This window comes from Mustelus asterias, chromosome 4 (genome assembly GCF_964213995.1).
Source record: "Mustelus asterias chromosome 4, sMusAst1.hap1.1, whole genome shotgun sequence".
NCBI classification, from domain to species: Eukaryota; Metazoa; Chordata; class Chondrichthyes; order Carcharhiniformes; family Triakidae; genus Mustelus; species Mustelus asterias.
Genome location: NC_135804.1, coordinates 56,805,269 through 56,827,489, shown reverse-complemented (window position 1 = coordinate 56,827,489; position 22,221 = coordinate 56,805,269). Strand labels below are relative to the sequence as shown.

Sequence of the window (22,221 nt, the reverse complement as noted above, 5' to 3'; positions counted from 1 at the left end):
GCAGGTACATCACAGTGCTGCTGGGAAGGGAGTTCCAGGATTTTGATCCTGCAATCGTGAATGAACAGCGATATAGTTCCAAGTCAGAATGATGTGTGGCTTGGAGGGAACCTGCTGCCCTTGTCCTTCTAGGTAATAGAGGCTGCAGTTTGGAAGGTGCTATTGAAGGCACCTTGGTAGTTGCTGCAATGCATCTCGTAGACTGTTGCCACTGTGCATCGGTGTGGCAGGGAGTGAATGTTTAGGGTGGTGGATTGGGTCCTGATCAAGCAGACTGCTCTGTGCTCGAAGGTGTTAAGCGTCTGGAGTCTTGTTGGACCTTCTCTCATCCAGGTTAGGCCATCACACTCCTGACTTGTGCCTTGTCAATGGTGGACAGGCTTCGGGAAATCAGAAGGTGAGTTACTCACCACAGAATTCCCAGCCTCTGACCTGCTCTTGTAGCCACAGTATTTATAGGGCTGGTTCACTTTCTAGACAGTGATAACCTGCAGAATTAGCGATGGTGATGGGAATGTTAAGGAGAGATGGTTAGTTATTCTGAATCTAAATAAATAATCTGCTCAGTTACCTGTTTAATGATAAACTGAAGGTCTAGGATGCATCATCATGGCTTTGCTTTGTGCTCTAGCCGTTAAATGTATTTTGCATCTAGTACAGATGCAGTGTCTCCGATCTGGCTGTTCAAAAACGGGCATTTTTTAAGAATGTGCCATGCATCAATTTTAATTGAGTGAAATAAAAAATAATTAATTAACCTGGACAATTAGGCTGGGTGCTGCATTGGCACGATATGGTACCGGACTAGTTGTCCACTTTGCTGCTTGCATGCCAGTCTAGTCCTGTGCTCCAAATGACCCTTGACCTCAGCTTGGTCTGCCCATGCTCTGAACCACCCTTCCGAAATTCAGCATTGTCTCGGTACTGAGATTGTTCATTATGAGACAATACCTCTATCCATTTGACCTTTCTCTATCTCTCTTGCCCCACGTCCTAGTTGCATTGTTGTGTCTTGGACCCTGTTGTTTAATTTTTATGAAAAACAATGATACAATTTAAGAAATACATTTAGTTTTGAGTTAGAATGGAGACTTTCTTGGGTCTGTCTGACTGAGTAGCCCTGTGTGTGCTCTTCCTCTTGCTAGGTGGTTGAGTGTCTTAAAGATGTTAAGAAGCTTCTGTCCACCCGCTGTCATGACAAAATTTTCAAACTACAGGAGACAGAAATGAGTGACCCTGAATTGGACTATACCCTCATGAGGGTCTGCAAGCAGATGATTAAGGTAAGTGGTCAGAACTTCAGAGAAATATTCAGTCTGGAGACTTCATTGTTTATACCCTTAAAGATTATATAATAAAAACTGTACAGAAGGTTGGGCTTGTTTATAATGTGATCCTGAACTTGTCACCAGAGAGAAGTGTGGTTTGGATTTGAAGGGCACTGCTATGTTATTGAAGGCAGTGTTTTACTTTATATAGTGAGTGGAGAAATTCCGAGTTTGTCTGGAAATGGAAGGAACAGATGAAACTGAGGAGCTTTGGACAACTTCTCTTCCCAAAATTCTTGCGGACTCCTACCCTTCAAATGGTTTTGGGTGCTTTAGTGAGATCTATGAAAGTAAGGTAAAGATGTGTAGCCTATTTGTTACACTTCTGCTGTAGCAGGCACATGGAGTAGATTGTGCCTACATGAAACTCATGGATTGTCTCCCATGTCTCTAACTGCTTATCCCTGGCTATTAGCATCAAGAAAACCATGATCATGGGATAAGGTGTTGCATCTCAGCCTCTGATTGCTCTAAATAATGCCCCACTAGGAATCGAGCTGACTTGTGGCTAAGCTGATAATTTATAAGATCAGTGTTCTCAGCACCTTGTTGTATGGTTGTGAAACATGAACAAATTACAGCTATCAAGAAAAGAAGCTGAAGTTTCTATCTTTGCTGCCTGTGCCACATTCTGGGTATATCTTGGGAGAACAAAATCACGAATGTGGCAGTCCTCTCAAAAGACAGAGCTTCCAAGTTTGTTACAACTCCTAAAACAGAAGCTGTTTCATTGACTCGGCCACATCCTCAAGATGGAAGGTGGGCATTTACCCAAGTGCGATGTACTTTTGAGGTATTCTGATGTGGTCTCATTGCACTTGTGCAGCCAATCTTGTACCCTTTATGAATGAAAAGCAGCTGCTGCAGTTTTTGATGGCTGTAGAGTTCTTGTATTGAGTCCTTCATTGCCACCTGTGATTTATTTTTGAGCCCCTCGTGATTATTAACACACACTTGGGTTCAGTTTCCAAGTTAACTAACTAGATTTATTTGTACATTAGACAAATAAATCGTTACAGAATACCACAAGCTGGATAATGGCCTTATCTTTTCAAACTGAACTGCTCTGTTGTCAGCAGTATAGGTATATTCTTTAACAGTCAGCATGTTTTCAGTTAAATCTTGCTGGGGATATGCCAGTTTGGCTCACGTTACCTGTTTCTGTCTGGAGGTTAAATTGCAGAGTCCATGAATATGCATGCAGGCATGAACTAATGCAGAGAGGAGTTCTAACTATTTCCAGGTTGCATGATCCACTAGATGATAAGTGTTTGGATCCCCAAAAGTAGTCTTACTGGCCTAATGAGCACATTCATGCTGTTTGGAAGCCAAAGACAAAAGCCGCCTTCTGGAAGCCAGACATGCTGGGATTGGGAAGCTTTGCCTGTCTTAGCTTGATCTTTATACAGGCACAATATATTAATTTATTCAAAATCAAAGTCTGTTCTGTTTCTGTTCACTTGACAACCTATCCACTCGTGCAGCAGCGCCACTAGGGAATGTGTCGCTTTCAAAGTCCAATGGATTGTTTAAGCCTGTGGTTTGAGTCTGCAAGAGGAAAAAATGATCTGTGAAAGCAAGGATATTCCAATTAATTTAAACCTAAAGTCACTTTAGAGCATTGATCAAGAGACTGACTACAGGCGTTGCTTTTGGGAGCATATTGTAGTCAGGCGATTGGGCCCTTTGCTGCTATTATTGCACGTAAGTTTGTTTTCTAATATCCAAATATATATTTTAATTCGTGGAACTTGGGCTTTGTTGGCTAGGCCAGCATTTATTGCCCTCCCTAATTGCCCTTCAGAAGGTGGTGATGAACTCTTGAACTGCTAGAGTCCATGTTATGTAAATGGCAGTCAGGCTTTGGGGAGTTTGGAGGTAAGTTGCCACAAAATGCACAACCTCTGACCTTGCAGCCAAAATGTTTGTGTGGTTGGTCCGGTTAAGTTTCTTGTTGATGGTGGAGCATTTTACAATGGTAATGCTATTGATGGTGGTTAAATTCATTTGTTGAAGATTGATAGCCATTGCCTTGCACTTGTCTAGCATAAATGTTACTTGTCACCTATCATCCCAAGCTTAAATGTTGTCCAGCTCCTACAGCTCAGCATTTAACACCATCACCCCTACCAAGCTTGTCCATAAACTCCATACCCGAGGAGTCAACATCTCCCTCTAATTGGATCCTGGACTTCCTAACCAACAGGCCCCAGTCTGTTAGGTTAGATAACCTCACTTCCCCCACCTTAACCCAGAGCTCCACAAGGATGCGTACCGAGCCCCATTCTCCTTCTGCTTCACCTATGACTGTGTGCCTGTCTGTGACACCAATACCATCATCAAGTTTGTGGACGACACTACGGTGGTAGGCTTGATCACTAATAACAAGTCAGCCTACAGGGAGGAGGTCCAACATCTGGTGATATGGAATGCTGGAAACAACTTGGCCCTCAACAATAAGAAGACCAAAGAACTCATTGTGGACTTCAGGAAGTCCAGAGGCAGCACGCACAGCCCCATTTACATCAATGGGGTAGAGGTGGAAAGGGTCTGCAGCTTCAAATTCCTGGGTGTCCACATCTCGCAGGACCTCTCATCGCCCCTCAACTCCTCTCCCTAGTGAAGAAGGCTCAGCAGTGCCTATCCTTCCCGAGGAGGCTAAAGAGAGCCAGTCTGTACCCCCAAGCTTCTCTCAAACTTGTACTGGCGCACAATAAAGAGCATATTGTCAAACTACATTACGGTGTGGGACGGCAGTTGCTCCATTTCTGACCGGAAAGCTTTGCAGCGGGTAGTCAAAACTGCCCAATACTTTATCGGCACCCAGCTACCAGCCATCCAGGACATTTATCTCAAACACTGTCTGTGCAGATCTCTTAGCATCACCAGAGATCCCACCCACAGACTCTTTGCCCCCCCTGCCATCTAGGAGGTGCTAGAGATGCATTTAAGCCTGCACAACTAAGCTCAGGAACAGCTTCTTCCCCAGAGCTATTACCCAGCTGAATTCTGTCCTTTAATATATTCAGTAAGAAGCCTAACAACACCAGGTTAAAGTCCAACAGGTTTATTTGGTAGCAAAAGCCACGAGCTTTCGGAACAAGCTCGTGGCTTTTGCTCCCAAATAAACCCGTTGGACTTCTTACTGTGTTTACCCCAGTCCAACGCCGGCATCTCCACATCTTTAATATATTCCCAGGCGATGGACATTGTGCAATATGCGTGTATACACTTAATGACTATTGGCACTATTTTATAATGACTACTGCATTTACTTTTTTTTCCTTTGTATCTTGGGAGCCTGCAAGCTCACTTTTCTTTCTTTGTGCATTATACAATGACAAAGTTGAATTGAATATGGACAGCTTCAGTCCACTTGAAAGTGCAAATGGAACTGAATAATGAAAATTCCCACATCTGAGCCTATCATGTGGAGGGAAGGTTATTGATGAAGCAGTTGAAAATATTATGGCCTAGGATATGATCTGGGGCTGAAATGATTGGGCCCAACACCCGCAACTTGTGTGGTGGATGTGACTCCAACCAGTGGAAGTAGTTTTCCCCCAATTCCCATTGACTTAAATTTTGCAGGGCTGCTTGATGTCACACATGATCACATGCTCCACGTCATTGGATTTGAAATTCAATTATTTTGTCCAAGTTTGCACCAAAGCTGCAATGAGGTCGGGAGCTGAGGGTCTGGCAGAATACGGTCAACATCATCTTCCATCAATTTAATAATCAAGAATAGACTGGGATGGTATTTGTCCTGTTTTTGTGGGCAGGACATACCTAGGCCATTTTCCATTGTTGGCTGGATGGCCAGTGTTGTAACTGAATAGTAGGAGCAATTTCACCAAGGATGCAGCTCCTTGTGGAGCACAAGTTTTTACTATAGCTGACATGTTGTCAGGGCCCACAGCCTTCACTATCCAGTGGCTTCAACCATTTCTTGATAGCATGTGGAGTGAATTGAATTGGCTGAAGAACAGCATATGGGGCGGTAGGGATTTCAGAAGGTGGTCGAGGTGAGTTGACTGACAGTTGCATGTTCCCTTTTATTTGCAGCGTTATTGTGCTGATGCTGACTCGAAGAATGTATTGCAGTGCCTGAAGCAGAATAAGAATGCTGAACTGATGGACCCTAAGTGCAAGCAGATGATAACCAAGCGGCAGATCACACAGAACACTGGTACGTGTTGTTGATGCCAGGAAATCTGGCAACATTCGTAGGATTGGAAAACTCCATGTCAGGAACTGCAGCCTTGTCTGCCAAATTTATGTGGAATTATGACAGTTCTGTACTGTAGGCCCACCTGTCAGGAGCAAGAATTGACATAGCCCAGATTAATTTCCGCAGGAAACCGTGGGCGGCACGGTAGCACAGTGGTTAGCACTGCAGCTTCACAGCTCCAGGGACCTGGGTTCGATTCCCGGCTTGGGTCACTGTCTGTGTGGAGTTTGCACATTCTCCTCGTGTCTGCGTGGGTTTCCTCCCGGGTGCTCCGGTTTCCTCCCACAGTCCAAAGATGTGCGGGTTAGGTTGATTGGCCATGCTAAAATTGCCCTTAGTGTCCTGAGATGCGTAGGTTAAAGGGATTAGTGGGTAAAATATATGGGGGTAGGGCCTGGGTGGGATTGTGGTCAGTGCAAACTCGATGGGCCGAATGGCCTCTTTCTGTGCTGTAGGGTTTCTATGACAGTTGCAATCAGCCAAGAGGGAACATTTATCTCTCAATGCATGGTGGTTTCAGGGTGCCCAAGCTCAGTCCTGAACACACTGCTTCCAATCTGCAGGGGATTTTTTGTAGGAAAGAAAAGAAACATAGGAAGCATAAGTGGTGAGTTGAACATTGCCTTTGGATTAGTTCCTTCATGGACAGATGTGCAATCGTGTAGCATTCAATTCTCCATGTGTAGCAAGGTAATTTTAGTGCATGATTGTTTAACAAGGCTTTTCATGGCTTTTCAGTGTTGGTGTTTTGGTTCTCTGCTTTAGGAATGATCTGATTCCACATTGAAACTCCAAGGACTGTTAATGCTGTCCCAAGTTTCTTTTTGTTCTGAAGTGAGCAGAGTTTATTAATCTGCAGTGGGGTTCACACTTTTGCTTCATTAAGTTGGAGTATATTATCCTCTGATCTTGCTTGCAACAGAATGAATGAAAGAGTTGCCTGAAAATGACTCCAGTTATTCATAGTTGGCCATGAGGGGAATGTTGCAACTCCTTTTACAGATAGGCTGTCCCTGGAGATCTAGGAACAATAGGTCTGTTCTATCATTCAGTTTGGTCATGGCTGATTTGTATCTAAATTCCATTCACCCACCAACGTGTTCCATATCTTGTAACACCCTTCCCTAACAAAAATCAATCTCTGTTTTGGAAATTTTCATTCAACTCATATTCTCAATAGCTTTGTGTGGGAGGAATTTCCAATATCCCCTGACAATTTATTTTAATTCAACTCCTAAAAATTCATGCAAGTCTAAATGAAGATGTCAATGAAACCTTGATTTTAAATGCCTGACCAATTTACCAGATGTTGTATTAATAAATATAGCCTTGGTTATTTAGGGCATTTTCTTTCCTGGGTTTATAGTGCATTTTCTTTCATTTCTTTCTTGGAGCTCTTTCGGCAGACCAACTTCAACCAAAGGGCGAAATGGGGCAGAGTCCAGGGTAATTTCACCTTTCCTTTTCCTCCCAATGGAAGGTCACTTGGTCTCAGACAACCTTTCATGCCAACTTAGCTGAAATGTTAACTTGCACATGATCCACGTCAAAGCTTTCAAGCTGACTGCAAGCACAGCCGTACAACTGGAGTTTACGCCTTAAATCAGTTCTTCCTCCACATATTATTGTGCATTTTTCATTTAAGTTTTGTGTGCTTGTTTCAGATTACCGTTTAAATCCAGTTCTGAGGAAAGCCTGCAAGGCTGACATCCCCAAGTTCTGCCAGTCTGTTTTGAATAATGTAAAGGATGGCAAAGAGCTGGAGGGTCAGGTCGTCTCCTGTCTGAAACTGAAATATGCTGACCAGGTACTGACAGGACAGGTGGGCCACGAAGGAGACCGTTTTCCTGAACGACATGTTGGTCATTTCTCTTACTCCCTATCCTCCTTTGCTCATTGTTACATAACTAAGAAATGAAGCTTTGATAAGTAAATCAGGAACTGAAACTAATTTCACTGCTTAGTAACTAGATTCTTTAAGGATTATTAATGAGGAGGAATTTGGACACACTAGTTGGAAAAAGACTTAAAAAAGGATTGGATAAAATGGAAAACACGTTCACAGAACTAATATAGGCCTGATGGGTCAAATGTCTGTTTCCTTTCTGTATGATTCTGTTCCGTGCGCAGAATTTGCTCATCATTGAGTATCAGCAGGCCTGTCCGAGAAGTCCATCTGTTTTTCTTTTGCCATTTAGTAGACGTACCAGAAACCATTGTCATATTTTATATTAGCCTTTCCATTTGTTTAGAAAAATTCTGATACTTTAAAAAAATTTCACTGAGCCTTCATATCCTGCTTAATGCAAGTTTGTAGGACAATAACTTCCCCAAGAAGTTACTTCACTGACCTGCATCGTGAGTATGGTCCTACTGACCATCTCCAGCCTTGCTTTGTAGGAACACATATTCAAGAACTGAGCAAAAGCTAACTGTTAATTAGAGGCAGGCTTCCCACTATTTTGACAGATCGTTTATTTGCAGAAGCTACATTTAGTGAGATAGCAGATAATCCCGTAATGTGACATTTTATGAACTGCAGTTCTTGTCAGCAGTGAAGCAGCAAAGGAGCTTTCTGTGTGCTAATGGCCACCTCTTCCTGACAGGATTTACAAAAAACTGCACAGAACTCTATTTCCAAATTGTTTAACACAGCCCCTTATTAACCGGAGATTGGTGACTGAAGGCAACTAATGTTTCCAGAGTGATTGGAGAATGCAATAGTAAGTGGAAGCCCTGGTGGGTTGGATGAATAAGCAAAGTGTGTAAAACGGAAGTTGGTTAGGGCCTAGATTTTTTTTTTGGATATCAGCCAGCTTCATCACACCTTGGTGTACTGACTTGCCTTTTAGAGTTGTGCAGATGGACAGATTTTGTTTCCACTGAGGCTCTGCCTGTACTTATTGTGCACACATCCTTTCTACTTGCCCTGCAGTGAGTAGAAATAATAGGCTGATTCCACTGATCGGCATTTTTTTCTTTATTTCTAAGCTATATTTAGTCTGCCTGGCAGTGACCTGATCTGAGCTATTGTGAATCTTCAATTTTCCTTTAAGAATGTGCTGAGAGCATGAATTTAGCAGTACCTTATGTTAGTAACTGAGCTCCAGCTGACTGTGTTCTCATTTCTTGGCAGCGCTTGTCTTCTGACTGTGAAGATCAGATCCGTGTGATTATCCAGGAGTCAGCCCTGGACTACAGGCTGGACCCTCAACTGCAGATACACTGCACTAAAGAGGTGAGCCAGACCGTGGTGACGTGAAGGTGGGGGGGTTGTATATCATGGGGAATAATGTCTGGGATAATGAAGTGTAGCTTGGAGTGAGATTGCAAGTGGGATCATACTGTGTCCTCCCTTTACAATTGCAGATTACTATGCTATGTGCAGAGGAAGCAGCAGCACAGGAACAGACTGGGCAGGTGGAGGAGTGCCTGAAAATCAACCTGCTGAAGATTACAGGAGAATCTTGCAAAAAGGTAAGTCTATTTTCATAATGAATTGTAGGTTTTAAAAGTTAATTATTCAGGTGTTTGGAAGTCCAATTTTCCTAAAGAGCGACACCTGAAATTTGGGACTTTAAATCCTGACAAACCACAAGAATGTTTGCACATGTGCAGATCAAAATCTGTAAGTCTTTTGGACCCAGTGTGCCTGCATAGAGATAGAAAATGACGTGAAAACTTTGGGGGGGAGGTGGGGGGTGGGTTGTGGCTGGTGCAGGAAGAGATCCCTGTTAAGTTTAAAAAGTAGTTAGCAGACTTCAAATTAGCAGATAGGCTGTGGGTAATTGCAGAGGACTCAGGCGAAGCCCTAAAGTTCAAAGAAGGCAGCCAAAGTTTGGTGACTGTGCTGCAGGTCGTTGAGGCAAAAGTTCTTTGGAGCAGTAGTGACCTGCTTGGCGTGGCCGGAGAGCTGAAGTTCTACTCGAGTTGGTGCTTGAATGAATTCTTTAGAATCCAGGCGAATGGAATCTCGGGAGGCAAGATTGGAACCCTCTAAGGTGGGCCATCATTGTTGCCTTCAAGTTGGAGCAACTTTTGCAGGGAATTCTCAGGTTAGATCTTCAGTAAATATTGAAATCCCTTGAGTAAGACAGAGTTTCAGTGAAATTGGTTAACTCAATGTTATGGATGACTGTGCGGATTGTTGAGAATTCCGTGGACTTTGTTTTGGTCACATTTGCGATTTAGTGTGCAGCATTGTGTGTTTGACCACAGTTTGCCTGTTAATTAACACGTACTGTGTTTATTAACTGAGTATAATATAGATATTGTAAATTGTTTTCTCTTTCTGACCTTGTATAATAGTTTATTTTTGCTTGTTCAAAGCTGATGGAATCTTGTGGCTATATCCATTGAGCAAGTGTTTTGAATTGCAACCAAAAGAGAAAATGCTGGAAAATCTCAGCAGGTCTGGCAGCATCTGTAAGGAGAGAAAAGAGTTGACGTTTCGAGTCCAGATGACCCTTTGTCAAAGCTCCGAGCTTTGACAAAGGGTCATCAGAATTCAAAACGTCAGCTCTTTTCTCTCCTTACAGATGCTGCCAGACCTGCTGAGATTTTCCAGCATTTTCTCTTTAGAATTGCAAACTTTGTCTCCTTTTAACAAAACATTTATTGGTCCCTAATCCGATCTTGCAACAACTTAGAATTTGGTGTCAGATCAAAGCAAGTACTTCAAGGAAAGAGGTGTGAATGAATCTAAGAGCAGATTGACAAATTATTAGAAGTGGCAACACATGTTAGCAAAGCCATGAAAAATGCAATCAATACACATCGGTCCATTTCCAAAGGAATAGAATTCAAAAAGCGGAGAAGTTATGTGAAACTTTCGTGGATCTTTGGTTAAACTACACTTGAAGAATTTGGTCTCCATAATTACAAAAAGGATACAGAGGTACCGGAGACGTTGCAAAAAAAATTCAGAAGAATGACACCGATCAGGAAAGATTGAGCAGGCTATTACACTAAATAATGCTATGTATTGCACATGGGGTAGGATATATATAAGATATGTGTAAGATATATATATATATATATAGGATATGTGTATATATTTAATTACGTGGGACAAACTGGATGGCTCAGAGGATATTGTCTGTCATTGTGTATATGTTTGTACTAGTGTGAAAGGATATAACTACAACTTTACATTGGCGGGATTATGGGGGTGGGGGTGGCACTGGGTAAAATGCTCTTTCGGAAAGTCAGTGGATACTCTGGGCTGAACGGCCTCCTTCTGCACTGTGGGAATTCTATGGTTCTGTGGTAACTTATGGCACTGCATCCACCATATAGTTGATATAAATGTCCTTCCCAGTTTTGGAAGTGACAGATGAGGTTTGTTCTAGTACGTATAGCTCATCATCACATTGTCCGACCCAACAGAAGAGCGCAAGGCTGTGAATCAGTTTCAGGATGTGACTAGAAAGCAGAGATTGCTTTGGTTTTGTTTAATGGAATTTTCATTCCTCTGTAGGAGGTGTTGAATATGCTGCAAGAGAGTAAAGCTGACATCTTTGTGGACCCAGTGCTACATGCAGCCTGTGGCCTAGATATCAAACACCAGTGTGCTTCAATCCTACCTGGCAAGGGACGCCGTAAGTGAATCAGACTGGAGCTGTAAATGGAGGGTGGGGGGGGATAAATGGAAAAGATTGTTTTATCTGCTATCCAAACTGATAATTTGGTACGTCAGTAAGGTTACCTCAATTCTGCTACTTAACCATAATAATGTATTTCTGTCATGCAGCAGGCATGGAAAGGGTATAGAAACAGAAAATGCTGGAAAAACTTAGCAAGTCTGGCAGAATCGAGTATTAACATTTCAAGTACAGTATGAATTTTCAGAGCCGTAAAGGAGGTTCCAAAGATCCCGCTATGCAGTAGTGCAGGAAATTGAATGAATGCCCTCTACAAGTCTCCACATTCAACAAATAATCCTGTTCCATTTCCGCCGCCACCTACCAAATCTGTCTCCCTCATTTCCACGCACGCACGCCTGCCCACCATCTACAAGGCACAAGTCAGGAGTGATGAAATATACTCCACTTACCTGGATGAGTGCAGCTCCGACAATACACAAGAAGCTCAACACCATCAAGGACAAAGCAGCCTGCTTGATTGGCACCCCATCCACTACTATCAAAATCCACCACCACCACCGATGGTCAGTGCAGCAGTGTGTACCATCTACAAGATGCACTGCAGCAACTCATCAAGGCTCCTTTGACAGCACCTTCCAAACCCATGACCTCTACCACATAGAAGGACTAAGGCAACGGATGCATGGGGACACCAGCACCTGGTCAAGATACCATCCTGACTTGAAACTATATTGTCATTCCTTCACTGTGGCTGGTTCAATATCCTGGAACTCCCTAACAGCACCATGGGTGTACCTACACCACATGGATTGCAGTAGTTCAAGAAGGCCACCTTCTGAAGGGAATTGGGGATGGGTCATAAATGCTGCAGCAATGCCCACATCCCTTGAAGGAATTAAAAATATTGTTCTCCTTTAAATTCAGTATATTGTATCCAGCATCCACAATGTTTTTCTGTACACTTAAAAAGCATTTCATTGGCTATGAAGTACTTTTGGATGTCCTGAGATGCTAAAAGGTGTTTTACAAGTTCAAGAATCGTTTAAAAAGTGGGCTTTAACCTTTGATCATGCATTAGTAATCTCCTTTGTTGATATACATAGCCTCTCAAAAGATTTGTCTGTTCTAGTATTTCCAGCACCAGTGGGACTCCAGGTGTCCACTTCCCTTTTGATGATAGCTCCAATGCAAGAGGTCCTGACTGTCCTTGCTCTAGCTGGTATAAGGAACGCTATTTCAGTCTCTGGAATTATATTTTTTAAAAAAATATCCTCCAACTCATCCTAATAAATTCATATTTCCTTCAATTTTTTCTGTATATTTGAGGATAATCCAAGCACATAATTTAGCAGCAGTGTTGTTGGGCCTCCTTTGTGGAGTCTGCTTCCTGGCACCAGCTTCAAATAGTGAACTCATGGGAAAGGTTTGTCATTTATTGAATATATTTCTCATCTTTCCTCAGAAATGTCATGTTTGCTGGAGGCACTGGAAGATAAAACGATTAGGTTGCAGCCAGACTGTAAGAAGAGATTACAAGATCGCTTGGAAATGTGGAGTTACGCAGCCAAGGTAATGTGAAGTAAAAAGAGAAAATGCTGGGAAAGGCCTGGCAGCATCTGTGGAGAGAGAAACATAATTAATGTTTCCCGTCCATTTGACCCTTCTATAGAATAAAAAAGAATATGAATGCAATGAATTATATACTTGAAGAGGAGGGTGGGGCAGTATGGAAAGTTGGAGTTTAGTAGAGATTAACAAATGAGACAGAGGGGCTGCTAATGGTGCCATTAGGAACTGAAGTGTGTTAAAAATGGCAAATTTAGGATAGTAGAATGTGTTAATAGGAGAACAGAGGTCAGTGCTCAGTGGCAACAAAACTGAACAGTGTCCAAGTTGGGGTTGTGTTGAGACAAGCCAGGGGACAAAAGCAGGGTGTCAGGATGGAGGGGAAAGTTCACAGTCTAAAGTTGTTGAACTCAGTGAGTCAGAGGCTGTAACATGCCTAATCAAAAGATGGTGTTCTTCCAATTTACGTGGGACTTCACTGGATCATTGCAGCCGGTCTAAGATGGACAAGTGAGCATGGGAGCAAGATACTGAATTGAAATGGCAAGTGACCAGAAGGCTGGGGTCATTCTTGCGGTCAGAGCGAAGGTGTTCCACAAAGTAGTCACCCCGTCTGCGTTTAGTCTTCCCGATGTGGAGGAGACCACATTGGAAGCAGCAAATACAGTAGACCAAGTTGATGGAGATGCAAGTGAAATGCTGCTTCATCTGAAAGGAGTGTTTGGCCTCTTAGACAGTGAGGAGGTAAAGGGGCAGGTGTTGTACCTTCTGTGATTGCATGGGTAGTAGCTGTGGGAAGAGGCTGAAGGGTTGGGCGCGATGAGTGGATCAGTGTGTCACAGAGGGAGTGATCCCTGCAGAATGCTGATGGGGTGTGAGGGGAAAATGTGTTTAGTTGTGGCATCATGGTAGAAATGATGGGGGTGATCCTCTGAAAGCAGAGGCTGTTTATGTTTAAAAGAGAACAAGAGGGACCGTGTTCTGGTTCTGGGAAGGAGGGGAAGGGGCGAGGGCAGAGGTCCGGGAGATGGGTTGGAAATGGTTGAGGACCCTGTGGGGGTGGAACCTCGGTTGAGGAGAAACAGCAGTCATGTCCAAAGCACTGTTTGGGGACATGGATCTCTACTTGTGTCATACCAATTCTGGGTAGTTGGGCTAAGAATGAACAGTGAACCATTCTCCTTGTGGAGGGAGGCCATAAAGCCATTACTGATTTTTTTTTTTCCCCCTCCACTCTGCTGTTTGTTGCTAGCACTGGATTATTTTCCAACTGTGAGAGTATGGAAGGGTGAAGCTTATTAACAGCCCTGTACTTCAGCAAGCCTTGACTTTCAAAATTGATTGAGATGTTGGCCACAAATTTGATTTCTTGCAGTAAATTTCTGATGTGAACAATATTGTCAGGGAGCAAACAGTTTTTTTTGGCAAGGCTGGCAAATAGGTGTTGGGAGGAGAGTAATAGAATTGTGACAAGTCAATTTAAGTCATGGGGAATTCAGTGTGATTTCTGCCTATTTGGAAAATGGTGCTCTGCAAGGGTTGGGTGAAAATTTCTGTGTGGCCAGTGGAATTCATGTCCATAAAACTTTTAAATGCTCAACAAGCATCTGTTGCCTGGTTTCCATGGTGTATAATCTTGCTTTACAATATAGGCTAAAAGCTCCTCCGTTAATGTAGCATTGCTGTTTTTCTTGTAGGTTGCTCCAGCTGAGGGATTTTCAGACTTGGCCTATCAAGTTATGACGTCTCCATCCAAAAATTACCTTATGGGCTTGTTGGCACTTGGAGTCTGCATCCTGTTTCTACTGGGTATGACGTGCGGCCGGATCACCAAACGAGTGACACGGGAACTGAAGGATAGGTAGAGCATGGCCCAAGCCTGCCTTTGTACAGCTTCTGTATAGTCTCCTTAAATAAGAGCAGCAGATGCAATCCAATCCTTTACACTTTCTCTCTGTTTGTTCTGCACAGATTTTACCTGCAGAACAAATGTGCGAGCCAACAGCTGCTGCCTCAGCTCCAGCCGGACTCCTCTCTTTAGTTTCCTGTAGACATGGTTCCCATTGTGTATCTGAATCACGTTCGCCCAGATCAAACGAGTCTTACTGGTAGCAGTCTCATCCAACAGAGATTCTCAGCTGTAGGAAAGGTAACTGCCACAAATGGAATGACTCCAAAGATTTATATCAGTACATGTAGATTGTAGGATCCAGTCACAGTTACTTCAGCCTCTTATTTTGTCCTTTTTTGATTGTACAAAACCTACTGGTCTTGCTCTCTTTTTTTTTGGAGATTATATTCTTTTCACACTTTCTTTTGGTGATGGTAGGGAGGAGGAGGAGAAAAGCGGGCTATAGTTCCACCCACTAGCCCATGTTATAAATTAAATACTGAGTGGTGGTTCAAAAGGACCTATTTGTGCAGATTGAGAGGTTTGAGCCACCCTTTAAGGTGCCTAAAGGTATTCAGGCCAACATTAACTCGCAGTATATTTGAAATGTCTGACGTTACATACAATTGTGGTAGCTGTTTTCATCTACATCCTATGCTTTGATGGTTGGGCTACTTGGACTGTCAGCTTCAGATGATGGGCTGATGGCACTCATTCAGAGGTCTGTTATAGATTTTTTTTTTCTTGCTCAATTGAAGTACAAATTAGGAAAAAGTTCACCACTGAATCTTTTAAGAATGGTTTACCCTGCAAATCCATAGAATCCCTACAGTGCAGAAGGAGGCCATTCAGCTCATCAAGTCTGCACCGACAACAATCCAACCCAGGCCCTATTCCCGTAACCCCACATATTTGCCCTGCTAATCCCCCTGACATGAGGGTCAATTTATCATGGCCAATCAACCTAACCCGCACAGCTTTGGACTGTGGGAGGAAACTGGAGCACCCAGGGAAAACCCACGCAGACATGGGGAGAATGTGCAAACTCCACACAGACAGTGACCCTAGGCCGGAATTGAACCAGAGTCCCTGACGCTGAGAGGCAGCAGTGCTCGCCACTGTGCCACCGTGCCTATTAAATATATTAAAGTCACTTTTTATATTTTGGGTGAGGCTAGGAACTGACCTTTATTTGAGTTAAGCCATAGTTCATTAAGATGTTTGTGTATTTCTCTACATGGGTGCACTTTTTTTCACAGCTGCATTCTGATTATGGTACTCTGGGGTAAAGGCTGACTCGTAGGAAGCAAAGCAGCCTCCAGTTATTTAGTTGAAGTTTAGGAGAGTAAAGTAATTTCATATGAGGTGCATTTTCACATGCACACAGAATTATGCAGTCACATTGGTACATACTAGGTGACGTAAGGTGTATAGCATTAAACTTTTGCACATCAGTATGTTGTATGAAAGTAACACTGATTTGGAATAAAAATAAATCTGGAGAGAAGTAAAACTGTGGCAGTATTTTTGCTGGTTTTAAAAATTCTGTTTGAATAATTGCCAAACCCCACCAGTGTGAAGTCTTTTTTTTAAACTGCGAGTATACAGTGTGGTCATTATTGCAAGGTTAATTTGCACAAAGTGAGCTGGCTGTTTTAATCAGCCTCAGTCATTGACAGGATCTCTGTTGGATGCACCTGGGGGTGCTACCAGTGATCGACACCATTCCACTAGACTGTGTTGTAAATCCCTTCGGCCATAGTCCTCTATACAAATGCTTCTGAACAATTTGCAACACTCTAATCAGGAAATGTACATTTTAAATACTGATCTCTTGACTGCTAACAGAAGTATCACACACACTTTATTTTCTCCTTTTGTGTTAAATCTTCAGCCTTATTTATTGTTTACTAATAAATTCTAGCAGGGTCACAGCCTGTAATTGTCGACTCTTTTCTGTTGCCTTCTGTTTTAAGTTCTCGTGTGGATTTGCCTGGTTACTTTGGTGACTGCCATCATGGTGAAGGGGTGGCCTGCATGTTGCAGACTTGGGATGATCTGTTTTTTTTTAAATTTCCTTTGTATTAGGGGTGTTTAAAATTTTTTAATACAGAATATCTGTAGTGAAATTGTGTACAGTGAGACTCTTTGGCGTCGCCCTGTTGCACAGACAAGACGCGAAAAGTCGTGCGTTGTACTGCTATAGGTGTTGATGTCACTTTGAAGTAAAATTTACAAACTGTAGGGTTTTGTAAATTTTTTGTGTATAAAATCCGCTTCATGAACGTACAAGATACTTGTTCCCGATCATGCTGTGTAATTCAAGATGTTAATGAAATCCTAACATACAGGCTCTTTGTTCTGTACAGATGAAATGGCAGAATTTATTAATAAAAAGGTCTGCAGGTTTTTAAACTTTGTCCTTTCCTTTTGAGTTGTTCATTCCTGCATTTTTCTTGTTTAAGTTCAACCTTTGTGGATTTTGACCAGTTTTCTATGTAAATATTCTTGTACTAAAAGTAGAGTTGCCATAGGTTGTGACTGGTGGTGATTTAACCTGAGGATCACCACACCTCACGCAAGGGGCAAAGTTCAGAAGGTCGGGCCTTCATGAATAACCTCAACCAATACGGGAATTGAACCTACACTGTTGGCGTCATTCTGCATCACTAGCCAGCCAGCCAACCAACTAAGCTAAACTATTAAAGGTTCAGCATTGTGTTTCTTTTAGTTTGCAAGCCCACAGGTATGCGCCTTTTCCGTGGTAGTTCTTGTCTCTCTCTCTGTCTGTCGCTCTCACTCACTCTCTCACTCTCTCTCGCTCTCGCTTTCACTCACCCCTCGGGAAGTCACCTGTTCATGCTTTTGATGATTGCTATTGGTTTTGCTTTGCAATTAATACAAAATAGTCTTTAAAACTAACCTACACCTGAAAATAATTTTTAAAATTCTGTTTGATGCTTGGATATGAATCCTGGACCTGCAGTAAAGAGTCTGATGTCTATCATGATTCCACTGCAAACTTGATGTGAGAGCAGTTCATCTATTGCTCTACACGGCAAATTTATTGAAGCAATAGAAAAAGTAAAAGTACTACTCTGCATTGCTGAAACATCGAGACTACCTGTCTCACTTTACAAAACAATATCTTTGCTTTTCCCTCCCCAGAACTTAACTCCCAGTTATTATTTGCTTAATATTCAAGTATTTCTCTCTCTCCCAAGACCTGTCCACTTTCTTCTAAATTATTTACATGATTATAGCAAATTTATTTTTCCATTATCTACATCCTATGGTAGATCTACAGTTATTTCTGAAGCCATTAAGGAAAATCTGAAAATTGTTGCTACAAGTCTTCAGTGAACAAAACTTGCATCAATGGACATGTAGTCTGGCCTCTTGCAGGGAATGAGTACATAGTGGGATTCAAATCTGGCCAAGATGGACTGCTGTTTGAATTCCCTAACCATTAGACAATCTTGATCCATTTTGAAGTAAACATGGGGCCAGAACACATCTGTTCCTATTTGTCAATGATTAGTAAACTGATTTGGTGAAAGTGATGTAGAACATAGACCATTACAGCGCAGTACAGGCCCTTCGGCCCTCAATGTTGCGCTGACCTGTGAAACCAATCTAAAACCCATCTAACCTACACTATTCCAATACCATCCATATGTTTATCCAATGACCCTTTAAATGCCCTTAATGTTGACGAGTCCACTACTGTTGCAGGCAGGGCATTCCACGCCCTTACTACTGAGTGAAGAACCTACCTCTGACATCTGTCCTATATCTATCACCCCTCAATTTAAAGCTATGTCCCCTCGTGCTAGCCATCACCATCCGAGGAAAAAGGCTCTCACTGTCCACTCTATCTAATCCTCTGATCATCTTGTATGCCTCTATTAAGTCACCTCTTAACCACCTTCTCTCTATAGATGCAGCTAATAGGGCTGTAATCGCGATGTTATTCTACAGTTGAGACTAGTGTACAGGAAACAGCTTTATTGTTGCCCCATACCTAGACTTGGAGTGCCCTGCACTGAGTTTGGTTCCTTATTAACAACTAAGCTAAACTATTAAAGGTTTTTAATACCCTTGAGACATTGGAGCGACTGAAGGAGGATAATTTCCCCCTTTTTCCCACCTCTCAATTAATCACAACTAGATGTATTTTAGAGAAGTGATTTAACCCCATTAGGCACTTGTGATTTTAAAGAACAAACACATGTTTTCTGGAAAGTTTAAATCTAAGAGATCAACATTGATTTGCACAATATTTGGAATGCAGTCACAAACAACCGCATGTAATTGCAAAAAGAAGATAGCATGCACTGATGGCTTTTCAGAATAGAATTCCAAACTCACTGTTATTTCTACAGTTTAGTCATTGCAGGCCTGAAAATTCAATTTTGGTTCACTGAAGGAAAAATTAAAGTTGGAGCTTTCTGCTGATGGATTTATAATACTCAAAATAGCAGGTTTCTAGGATTTCCAGTCAAAACTGGTTGATCTTACAGGTGTAAGAAATGTTCCACCTCTCTGCTTAAACATGACTTTTTGTTTTTGAGCAAGAGTCTTCCCTCTGACTTCCTTGTCCCAGACTGACTTCTCTGGGCTGTTAAAATATTAAATACCTGCAATCTTAGGCCAGTTTCTGTCATGTGACCACCGAATCAATGCACTCATTGTCTACACAAATGGCATAAGCCATTGTCACACACAGGTGAATGAATGATGGCCGTTTGCACCTTGTGATAAAGTGGTTCCTTCACACCCCTCTGTTTAAATAGTTTACAGGCACAAAAATCGAAGGTGACTATTGTATCTGAGCTTCTTTAAATATGATGTGGAGATGCTGGCGTTGGACTGGGGTAAACACAGTAAGAAGTCTAACAACACCAGGTTAAAGTCCAACAGGTTTATTTGGTAGCAAACGCCACTAGCTTTCAGAGCGCTGCTCTTTTGTCAGGTGAGTGGAAGTTCTGCTCATAAACAGCAAACAGGTATAGCCAGACAGTGGTAACGGTTAATTTCACGAATGATCACTTGCATTCTGATGTCTCTTCAATGTAAAGTCCTCCAAAAGATCATTTACATTTTAATGATATTCCAGAGGCATGTCCAGACATGTTTGCCCCTGTCTGTACGGAAACCATAAAAGTAAACTGACCGCCAGCCACCCACTGTTCAGGACTCCATTTTGTCAAGGTATATTGTCTGTCTTCTAAGCTCCCTTAAAGTTTAAATGTTTTGTTGTCGCCGTACACTCTCAGGCATATGATGCAAGCAGAACACCTAGTACAAATGTGTCCACCCGAAGTGATGCACAAACTGATCCAAACTTGTTAGTTTATAACTCAAATTAAGTCTTTTGTTTTTCATCCATCAGTGTTTTTAGGAAGGGTAATTGTCTAGAAACGTTTCCCTCCCCAGGTGATGCCTGACCTGATGATTTCTAGCATTTTTTGTTCCTGTTTCAGACTTCCAGAATCCACACTTTTTTGTTCTGTTATTGCTAACAGATACTGCTGCGTTTGCATTCTACTGTTACCCTTGTAATAGAAATCATAGAAACCCTACAGTACAGAAAGAAGCCATTCGGCCCATCGAGTCTGCACTGACCACAATCCCACCCAGGCCCTACCCCCATATCCCTACATATTTTACCCGCTAATCCCTCTAATCTATGCATCCCAGAACACTAAGGGGCAATTCTAGCATAGCCAATCGACCTAACCCGCACATCTTTGGACTGTGGGAGGAAACCGGAGCACCCGGAGGAAACCCACGCAGACACGAGGAGAATGTGCAAACTCCACACAGACAGTGACCCAAGCTGGGAATCGAACCCAGGTCCCTGGAGCTGTGAAGCTGCAGTGCTACTGTGCCGCCATGTGAAAAAGTTTGTGATGGCCATGCTCACTCTGAAGTTGCTGAATTGCATACATGCACAGGAGCTTATGGTGAGGAATTGCAATTTCTACTTCAGATGGTGTGATGGTCCCACAAGGTCAATAAGTGGGTGAAGGCAATCATAAATTACAATTAAAATTATAATGAACTTAACTCCCTTTATTGGTATGGTCCACACATTTGTGATTGTGAAAATGTTAATTAGCTGTACTAATTTACCAAGTACTGATGAAGTATGTTTACAGACATTTTACATATGAACATATGAATTGGAAGCCTGAACCATGGCTGATCTGGTTGTGGCCTCAAATCCACATTCCTGCCTACACCCGATTTCCTTTAATTGCCTTGTTAGTCAAGAAGCTGTCCTTTTTTCATGGGATGGGGGTGTTGCAGGCTAGTCAGCATTTATTGCCCATCCCTAACTGCCATTCAGCAGATGGTGGTGCGTTGCCTGGAACCGCTGTAGTCCACGTAGTGCATGTACACCCACAGTGCTGTTAGGGAAGAAGTTCCAGGATTTTCACCCAGTGACCATGAAGCAACAAGCATTTCCAAGTCAGGATGGTGTTTGGCTTGGAGGGGAACTTCAAAGTGTTGGTGGTGGTTGCGGGTTTAGAAGTTGCTGTCTCGTTGGTAAATTCCTGCAGTGCACCTTGTAGATGGTATACACTGCTGCCAGTGCATCAGTGGTGGAGGGAGTGTATGTTTGTGGATTGAGTGCCAATCAAGCAGACAGCTTTGTCCTTGATGTCGAGCTTCTTGTGTTGCTGGAGCTGCACTTCTCCATGAAAGTATTCCATTGCACTCCTGACATCGGCCTTGTAGATGGTGTACAGGCTTTAAGGGAGTCTGGAGGCCAATTACTTGCCACAGGTTTCCTCGGCGCAGACCTACTCTTGCAGCCACAGTGTTTATATGGTTAGCCCAGTTCAGTTTCTGGTCAATGCTAACCCCCAGCACGTTAATGAGGGATTCATTGTTGGTAATGCCCTTGAATATCAAGTGCTGATGGTTGTTGCTTGGCAGGCTTGAGGCACAATGTTACTTGCCATTTGACAGTCCAAGTCTAGATATTAAAATATAAGCAAAATACTGCGGATGGTGAAATCTGAAACAAAAAGAGGAAATGCTGGAAAATCTCAGCAGGTCTGACAGCATCTGTGGAGAGAATAGAGCCAGCGTTTCGAGTCTGGATGACCCTTCTGAAAATTGGACAAGATTTACATTGAAGGGGGGTGGAGGGTGGCTGTAATTGATAGAAATGGCATAGACAAAAAGACAAAAGTGCAAATGGGAATGATAAAGGCTGAGAATGGTGCTAAGAGCATCCATTAAGAGATTGGAATGTGCAAATAGCAGAACAAAGGTGCACAGTGTAGGAATGTGGCAGTTGGCTGAGGGGGTGGGGACACAAGGTGGAAAGCAAGATTGTAGAAGTGGAAAAATAAGAATATAAAGCAATAAAAATGGATGAATAAGATGAAAAGAAATGAAATAAAATAATAGGGTGGAGGAGGGACTTCATGCTCTGAAGTTGTTGAACTCCATTTCAGTCAGGAAGTTTGTAAAGTACCTAATTGGAAGATGCGTTGCTGTTCCTCCAGTTTGCATTGGGCTTCACTGGAACATTGCAAAAGGCCAAGGATGGACATGTGGACAGGAGAGCAAGGTGGT

At 42.5% G+C, this 22,221-nt stretch overlaps 1 protein-coding gene across 3 annotated transcripts in view; it reads left to right on the top strand.

The window, feature by feature from the left end:
- Positions 1-17,045, top strand: part of LOC144492725 (Golgi apparatus protein 1-like) — a 129,231-nt gene extending 112,186 nt beyond the window's left edge. The window contains exons 19-27 of one of the 3 annotated variants that reach the window (XM_078211083.1): positions 1,146-1,283; positions 5,397-5,520; positions 7,227-7,369; positions 8,699-8,800; positions 8,932-9,039; positions 11,042-11,162; positions 12,631-12,737; positions 14,432-14,595; positions 14,706-17,045. In XM_078211083.1, coding sequence (XP_078067209.1) covers positions 1,146-1,283; positions 5,397-5,520; positions 7,227-7,369; positions 8,699-8,800; positions 8,932-9,039; positions 11,042-11,162; positions 12,631-12,737; positions 14,432-14,595; positions 14,706-14,775 — 1,077 coding nt within the window. In that variant the 3' untranslated portion in view covers positions 14,776-17,045. Of the gene's footprint in view, positions 1-1,145; positions 1,284-5,396; positions 5,521-7,226; positions 7,421-8,698; positions 8,801-8,931; positions 9,040-11,041; positions 11,163-12,630; positions 12,738-14,431 lie in introns of all 3 variants that reach the window. The other 2 variants (XM_078211082.1, XM_078211084.1) reach the window with 2 other exon arrangements.
- Positions 17,046-22,221: the final 5,176 nt, after the last annotated feature.